Here is an 8,601-nt window from a genome sequence, read left to right on the forward strand (position 1 = left end):
CAGGCACGGGGCGGGACGGCGTGTGCGCATCACACACTCGGGTACAGGCACGGGGCGGGACGGCGTGTGCGCATCACACACTCGGGTGCAGACATGGGATGGGATGGTGTGTGCACACGCAAGTGTAGACAGGACAGTGCACATGTGAGTGTGCACATGGGAGCACAGACACGGTGATGGCATGGTGTGCACACAAGCACACTAGGGCAGACACGTGACAGGACGGTGGCACACCCACAGCTGGCACTCCACTGTACAGGGGCCAGACACGCGTTTGAATCATTCGGTTCTGACCGCATTTCTGGACTGAGTGCGTGCACGCACACAAACACACACAGCGTGGGCACGTGGCTCAGGGCAGTCTCCTTCCTGGTGTGCTCCCACACTGGAACCTTGGGCCAGGCAGCCGGTGCCAGGCTTGCTGCCACGTGAGCCCTGGCCTCCTCCTGGCACTGTGTCTCTAGGCACCTTGGTTCCTGCCAGGGCCCCTGGATCAGCTTCACCGATGAGGTCTGGCTTTAGTTGCTGTTCAGCCTGCAGGTAGATTGTTTATTTGAGAGAAACAGCTGTGCACACGTGTGTAACATGTCGAGGGGAAGCTTGGGGTGGCTTTGTTGGTGGATTCCTCTCCAGTGAACCTGCTGGCTGTTCCGGGAGGTGGGGATTAGGAGGGAGATTTCTCACTGGGTACCTTTCGTAGTGCTGGAATACTTGATGAATACAAAGTGAGGTAATGTCTGTGCGAGGTGTGCAGAGTGATAAAGCAGTTGGTGACATGCCCACCTCCTGTGGTCAGTGCCTTTGAAGCCCCATGTGGCCCCAGAACCCCTGATGAGGTCAGAAGTGGAGAAAGGTTGGCCCCCACCGTGGCCTGGCTGCTCCTCTCCCGGTTCCCTCCTAGCACAGGTGCCATGCAGACACAGCACCCTATCACTGTAGATCTGCTCCTCGATGCCCTTGGCATCACAGTCCACAGAAGTGGTGTCCTGCAGAGGGTCACCAGGAAGCATGGAACCAGGCAGCATGAGGCTAGAAGGTCTTTATTTTCATGCTTTTCCCTGTTTTGCAATTTTCAATCATGAAAGCAGTGTATGGTGGCAGTAAAGAAAATGGCGGGTCCCGGTCGGTCTCAGCCCTGACAGCTCACCCGATGCAGATAAGCGTTCACTTTGTAAAAGGCAAGAGGGGCAGCAGCCTGTGCTCACGGTGCCTCTCGCACACTGGACACCTGTCCTCGCCACGGTTTGGGGGCCAACCACACCCCCTCCTGGCCCAGGGTGCTCGGCAAGGAGCGGCTGGCCGCCACCGGCCGGAGCTTCTGGCCACACTGGCTCTCGCCTCTGCCTTTCTCCTTGTCCTCCGCCCACCATTGCTCCTCCAACGGTGGGAAGGATAAGAAGTAACTTCTGACAGTGACATCATAGGATGTTTTATTTTGTTTTGAAGTTGTTTAAATTCAGGAAAGACCGAAGAATAACAAACAACATGTGTCCACCACCCAGCTACGTAGTGCAGGTGGACGAGTTACAGAAACACTGCGGCTCACCTGGGGCTGCGCTGCTCTCCTGGTGACGTCAGCAGTGCCGAGGGCGCCGTGAGGTCCTGACGGCCAGGCGTTTGGCATCTGTGCTCTGCTGGGTGGCCGTTCTGAGCCCGTGAAATGTCTGTGAAACGCTCCCCAGCCTCTCGACTCATGGGATCTCTCAGACCCTCTGAGGAATTGCAAAAATTACTTTTGTCATTTTTATAGTCCCAGAGAAGCAGTTGTAAGCATGCCTTCTTGAGTGTTCAACTTCAGCCAACATGCTGCGGTGTATGAGGAGTTAGTTTACACACATGCTGAAATCTCTTAGCGTTTGAAGGTAGATTTGGGGCTGCTTTCTCCCTGCCGATCACCTGTGCTCTGTTCTCATCTAAGGAGAAGCGTGACTTGTCAGCAGGTGTTCTGACGGTGCACCACGTGAAGGGTTGAATGTGTGCTAAGACACGGCTCAGAGGTTAAGTGCATGTGTCCTCACTGAGGACGGCCTCTGAGCTGTGTGCTTCCCTGCTATGGGAGCCTGTCACCAGCACCAGTGCTCGCGTCTTGCCCCAGACAGCGACGTGGCTTATGTTAGGAACCTGTTGCTCTGCTGCTGTGGGAGGCTAGAAGGTGGGCTCTGTGGCTGTTTGCCAGCAACTCTGAGACGCAGACTCACCATCACTGCCGACCCACGTTCCCTTTAATGCACATTAGCCAAGGGCTGCAGGTATCCTGAGGTGCCATGGGAATGGAAGTAAGAGGTGACACTTAGAGAATGGTCACGTCACCCAAGACAACCACAGAGCTCTGACCTCTGTGCCGCGTCGATTTCTGCCTTGGCATTGCTGTTTTTGTGCTGAGTGAAAATGTGTGCCCATCAGACCCAGTGTGGCTGGCACCTGACAGTATCCCCTGAGCTGAGCCCCCAGTGGGGTCTGTGAGAGCCACTTTGTCCTTCCCCTGCTGGAAGGACAGTGCCTGTTCTCAGAGCCGGCTGAGACCGGCTCATAGAAAGGAGCTTTGAGACAGGTGCCATTTTGCTCTCAGGCACCCTGGGGAGCTGACCCCCCTATAGGATGTGTCCTGGGGAAGACCCACTGTGTGGCTGGGCCTCCAAAGACTCGTCCAGTAATGGGTGAAGCACCCAGCACACTGCCTGCATGGTAGAGGGTCCCAGCACTGCCGCTGAGGCCAGTGGGATGACGGCACCCCCCAGCGCATGATGGCACTGCAACTGCCTCCTGACTGTCCCCTGTCTCCCCAGGGAACTGCACGTGGGGTATGAACTGCAGGTTCATCCACCCTGGTGTCAACGACAAGGGAAACTACTCCCTGATCAGCAAAGCCGAGCCCTTCCCGCCGAACGGAGCCCCGCCGCTCGGACCACACCCGCTGCTGCCCACCAACCCCTGGGTGCGTGTGCCCTCCTCCCGGGGGTCAGGTCCAACCCTTGGGTGTGTGCACTCTCCTCTTGGGGGTTAGGTCCAGCCCCTGTGTGTGCGCCCTCCTGTCGGGGGTCAGATCCAGCCCTGGGTGTATGCACCTCCTCCGAGAGGCACAGTCAGGTCTAGATTCTGAGCCGTGTGCATTTTAAGCTCACAGCAAATTAGTAGGCCTCCTGAAGAGGGCATCGTGACTGTGGAGTCACAAGGCTGCCTCTCCAGAAGCTTCCATTGCTCCAGGGTCACCCCAGACCCAGGGAGGCCGTGTCTGGGCTGCAGAGGCCCGGGTGAAAGCGGTGCACAGCCAGTTGGTCTGCCTGCACGTGGTCTTGCTCCTGTGTCCTTACAGATGCTGACGTATTTCTTTGTTCATCTTTTCCCTTCTCGCTCTGATAGGGGGGGCCAGTAGTCGATGAAATTTTGCCTCCGCCCCCTCCAGAACCACCGACAGAGAGCGCCTGGGAGCGAGGACTGCGGCATGCAAAGGAGGTAATGGCCGAGAGAAGGACAGTGGAGGCTGAGCCACTGGGGCTGAGGCCACACACCTGTGGTTTCTTTCAAGACTCAGAGAGCGGGAAATGAGGTCACTGGGTCACGGGCAGCCCCGGTGCAGCCCCTGCCACGCGGAGCACTCCTGGAGAGAGCTTGGTGACAGTGGCACACAGGCAGCACAGGCTATATTCCCTGTGCAGTCACCCATCGAGGGGCTACCTTCCTCTCCCCAGTGCTTCATGGCCGATGGAGTTCTCTGCCCAGTCCCCATGCTTCCCACCCTGCAGGCCCACACTGAGCCCAGCACCCAGGTGTATGACCTTGTCATGAGAGTCCTCAGCCCCGAGAGATGATGGACAGGAATGGCCTTCTTTTCCTCCTGCCCTCAGTCTGTGCTCGGCCACACTCTCCTCTGGACTTGATGGGCTTCCCAGGCTGGTCCCCCCATCCCTGTGATGAGCCATTCTTACATCTCACCGCGCCCTCTCATCTTCCTGGGGCTTTGCACTGAACTGACATTCCAGGCTCAAGCCCAAGGCTGCTTACAGGCAATGACGACATCTAGGCCCAAGTGCACAGAACCCTGTGGCTCTGAAGTGGAAGTGTCCGGGGTGGGGCCAGACCTGGGCTGTTGCGGGCTGTGGGGCCACGTTGGGAACTGGGCACCACCGTGTCAGTCTTCCTGCTGACTGCTGCTCTGGCATCAGGACGTCTCTCTCCTCACAATGGCAGGTTTTAAAGAAAGCCACCATCCGGAAAGAACAGGAGCCCGACTTTGAGGAGAAGAGGTTCACGGTGACCATCGGTGAGGACGAGCGGGAGTTTGACAAAGAGAACGAGGCTTTCCGGGACTGGAACTACCGGATCACGAGGGATGTCCGGGACACAGCGTAAGGCCACCCTCCATGTCCCCCCTGGGGAGGCCACGCCCGGGGCGGGGGCCTGAGTGACAGCCCTGAGGGGCCTGGACAGGTGCTCCCCACTCTGGTTTTCCTTCTGTGAAGGAGCAAGTGAGCCCCACGTGAGGACTCCCCTGTCGCGGCCCCTCCAGGGCCTCTTTCTCTCCCTTGCCCGTTCCTCGTACCGCAGACCAGAAAAGCCCATGAAACTCCTCACTAACGTCAGGACACACAGCAGGGGAGCTTTTTGTCACAGGTGCTGTCTGTCATTTCTCCTCCCCATCGTGTCAGGCCTGGTCTCTGTAAATGATCACAGAGGTTGGGAACTGGGTCACAGAACGTCACCTCCTCTCCACCACTCCTGCCCTGGACGACCAGGGTGGCTCAGACATCGCCCTCAGGGTGGGCACGGGGCTTGTTGCGTAGGCTCTGGGATCGTAACCGTCTCTCCGCATAAATGTGTGCAGTCAACCACCCTCGCCCTGGTTCAGGGCTTATCTGATGTAAAGGTGCTGTCTCGGGCCACAGGGCCAGCTCAGGACTCTAGGTGTCCGTACCTGTCCTCAGGTAACAGCTTTGAGGCTCAAGCCTAGATATTTAAAGGTGGATCTGAAAGTGCTGTTTTCAATGAAGTCTTGGTGTGTGGAGATGATGTTGGATCCCAGGAGGGGTGTCTGGGTCAGAGCTGAGCCCAGACTCTGCCAGGTGGCCTCAGGAGCATCCCAGAAGACTCCATGTGTGAAATACGGATGCTGACCTTGTTCTTCCTGGAGGCTGTGTGCAGACTCGTGGCAGCCGTGACGGTCTGCTGTGCGTAGGTGCTCGGCAGCCATGTCGTTTGACTTGGCAGGCATGCCGTGTGCAGGCTTGCGGCAGCCCTGTGGTATGACTTGGCAGGTCTGCCATATACGGGTTCGTGGCAGCCCTGTGGTATGACATGGCAGGTCTGCCATGTGCAGGCTCGTGGTATCTGTGCAGTGTGACTTGGGAGATTACCTTTTTCAAGTTTGCGGCAACCGTGTGGTGTTACTTGGCAGGTCTGCCATGTACGGGTTCGTGGCAGCCGTGTGGTATGACTTGGCAGGTCTGCCGTGTGCAGGCTCGTGGTATCTGTGCAATGTGACTTGGGAGATGTGCCTTTTTCAAGTTTGCGGCAACCATGTGGTGTGACTTGACAGGTCTGCCATGTGTAGGCTTGCAGCAGCTATGTGGTATGACTTGGGAGGTCTGCTGGTTATTGGAGTGTGAAGAGGACCTTGGAGCTTCAGGGTTCATCTCTCTCCTGTTCCCACTCCCCTCGGGGTGCAGAGGCCTTACCTGTGTGCCTTGTTGGAGGCAGGTGAGGGAACCGTGTGGTCTGAGGGAGTCCCACAGTGTGCATGGCGTACAAGCAGGTGTATGCTTGTCCTGGCCACAGGGTCTTGGTGTGGGGTGAAGGAATGCTCTGAGATGCAGGTGGGTCCTGCTGCAGACTCCAGTCCTCCAAAGACATGGCCGACCTTCCCCCGTAGCCTGAAGCCAGGCTCACTGGTGCTTTGGTTTGGTATGGTTTGGCTGGCATCTGTGTTAACACGAAGTCTGTCACAAAGTACCCATGCCAGGCCCACCCAAGCCGGGCCGGAGCCTTGAGTGTGGGGGCCTGGCCCACCCTGCTGGAGCAGAGCCCAGACATGGTTCAGAGGCTCTTCGCCTCCACTCAGCTCCTGTGTTCCTCCCTGGCTACGCCTGCAGTCCAGAGGCCAGTTGAGATTGTTGAACTAGATTCCCAAAAGCCCACTGGCCACGGACCCTCCTCTCACAGGACGCTACCCTCACCTGTGTCCTGGGAAAGGGTGTGCAGCACCCTGCTTCTCTGAGGTCAGGGTCTCGGTTCGCCACCCTGTTCTGCTTCACCAACACTGCAGGGCCGGGCCACAGCAGGCCTCTCCAGCCCCCTGGTACCCGTCCTTGAGTTGTGCTGGGAGTGGGAGCATCACGTTGTTTGCAAGATGGCTGGAGAGAGCCACGTCTCTCAGCCCCTTGCCAGGTACGCCTGGACTTCTGAGGGAGGTTTCCGGAGAGCTGCTGTCTGCAGGTCACACAGATGAGCAACAGGAACTCCGGAGCTGGGCTCTCTCCAGGTTGGGGTTGGGGTGTGGGTGTGTGTGCCTCAGATCACCCTACCTAGGGCCCCCCAGGAAAGGTTTGGTCTGGAGCAGAGACATACCCTGGGAGATCCCTGGGGTCCAGGCCCCGCTGCTGCCAGAAGCCATCATTCCCTTTCCTCCGCCCTGCCCCTGGGAGTCCAAGCTGGCCCCCACTGCTGTCTGCTCCCTGGGGAGCATATTCCTGTGTGTGGTGGGAGGGTGGGTCTGTCAGACCTTCGTCCTGGGCTCAGTCTGTGTCCGTCACCTTTCACTGAGAAAGGGCCGTCCCACCCAGCGAGATGGTTCTGGACTTGCAGGCCTTTTCCTGGCCATCTGTTTCTTCTCTGCCAGCCCAGCCCTCCTACCTGGAGAGGCTTCTGGGGACACTAGCACATCAGACATCAGGAAGGTGGTTTGGTCTTGTCCCATCTTCCCTTGGCTGTTCTCACATGCTTGTTTTCCATGACTCTGGGTATCACCAGGGCTGGCTCTAGCAAGAGGCTACAGATATTGTCGTGGGCTTGTTACTGAGATTGCCTTGAACTTCTCAGTCAGCTGGAGAGTGTTGACATCTCTGTGGTGTCGAGGCTCCCATCCCAGGACAAGGCTGGCTTTTTGTTTAGTCCTGCCTCTCCCTGTCTTTCAGGGGACTGTATGGTTTTCCTCATAGGTTCCGCACATTTCTCGTTAAAAACACATTTTTCTCTTTTTTGAATTTCTCATGAGGTTTCCCTGCCCTCTAGTTCTTAACAAGTGGTGAGCATGAAGGCTGCTGGTCTCTGTTCACGTTCACCGAAGGCAGCTGGTCTCTGTTTACGTACACTGAGGGCTGCTGGTCTCTGTTCACGTTCACTGAGGGCTGCCGGTCTGTGTGTTCACGTTCACTGAGGGCTGCTGGTCTCTGTTCACGTTCGCTGAAGGCTGCCGGTCTCTGTTCACGTTCACTGAGGGCTGCTGGTCTCTTTACGTTCACTGAAGGCTGCCGGTCTGTGTGTTCACGTTCACTGAAGGCTGCCGGTCTCTGTTCACGTTCACTGAAGGCTGCCGGTCTCCTCTGTTCACGTTCACTGAAGGCAGCCAGTCTCTGTTCACGTTCACTGAAGGCTGCCGGTCTCTGTTCACGTTCACTGAAGGCTGCCGGTCTCTGTTCACGTTCACTGAAGGCTGCCGGTCTGTGTGTTCACGTTCACTGAAGGCTGCTGGTCTGTGTGTTCACATTCACTGAAGGCTGCTGGTCTCTGTTCACGTTCACCGAAGGCTGCTGGCCTCTGTTCACGTTCACCGAAGCCTGCTGGTCTCTGTTCACATTCACTGAGGGCTGCTGGTCTCTGTTCACGTTCACTGAGGGCTGCCGGTCTCTGTTCACATTCACTGAAGGCTGCTGGTCTGTGTGTTAACGTTCACCGAAGGCTGCTGGTCTCTGTTCACATTCACTGAAGGCTGCTGGTCTCTATTCATGTTTACCGAAGGCTGCTGGTCTCTGTTCACGTTCACTGAAGGCTGCCGGTCTCTGTTCACGTTTACTGAAGGCTGCTGGTCTGTGTGTTCATGTTCACTGAAGACTGCTGGTCTCTGTTCGTGTTTACCAAAGGCAGCTGGTCTCTGTTCATGTTTACTGAAGGCTGCTGGTCTGTGTGTTCACGTTCATTGAAGGCTGCTGGTCGTTCACTGAGGGCTGCCGGTCTCTGTTCACATTCACTGAAGGCTGCTGGTCCGTGTGTTCACGTTCATTGAAGGCTGCTGGTCTCTGTTCACGTTCACTGAGGGCTGCTGGTCTCTGTTCACATTCGCTGAAGGCTGCTGGTCTGTGTGTTCACGTTCACTGAAGGCTGCTGGTCGTTCACTGAGGGCTGCCGGTCTCTGTTCACATTCACTGAAGGCTGCTGGTCTGTGTGTTCATGTTCACTGAAGGCTGCCAGTCTCTGTTCACATTCACATTCACTGCTGGTCTGTGTGTTCATGTTCACTGAAGGCTGCTGGTCTCTGTTCACGTTCACTGAGGGCTGCAGGTCTCTGTTCACATTCACTGAAGGCTGCTGGTCTGTGTGTTCACGTTCACTGAAGGCTGCTGGTCTCTATTCACGTTCATCAAAGGCTGCTGGTCTCTATTCACGTTCATC

At 56.9% G+C, this 8,601-nt stretch overlaps 1 protein-coding gene across 1 annotated transcript in view; it reads left to right on the plus strand.

Moving 5' to 3' along the window:
* The window catches only part of ZC3H18 (zinc finger CCCH-type containing 18), a 46,018-nt gene that overhangs the window by 15,692 nt on the left and 21,725 nt on the right, over positions 1-8,601 (plus strand). The window contains exons 4-6 of the mRNA XM_042780732.1: positions 2,787-2,935; positions 3,361-3,453; positions 4,189-4,346. Of these exons, the coding sequence (XP_042636666.1) occupies positions 2,787-2,935; positions 3,361-3,453; positions 4,189-4,346 (400 nt within the window). The remainder of the gene's footprint in view (positions 1-2,786; positions 2,936-3,360; positions 3,454-4,188; positions 4,347-8,601) is intronic.

Source organism: Orycteropus afer, unplaced genomic scaffold, assembly GCF_000298275.1.
Source record: "Orycteropus afer afer isolate SDZICR_OR568_19922 unplaced genomic scaffold, OryAfe1.0 scaffold00057, whole genome shotgun sequence".
NCBI classification, from domain to species: domain Eukaryota; kingdom Metazoa; phylum Chordata; class Mammalia; order Tubulidentata; family Orycteropodidae; genus Orycteropus; species Orycteropus afer.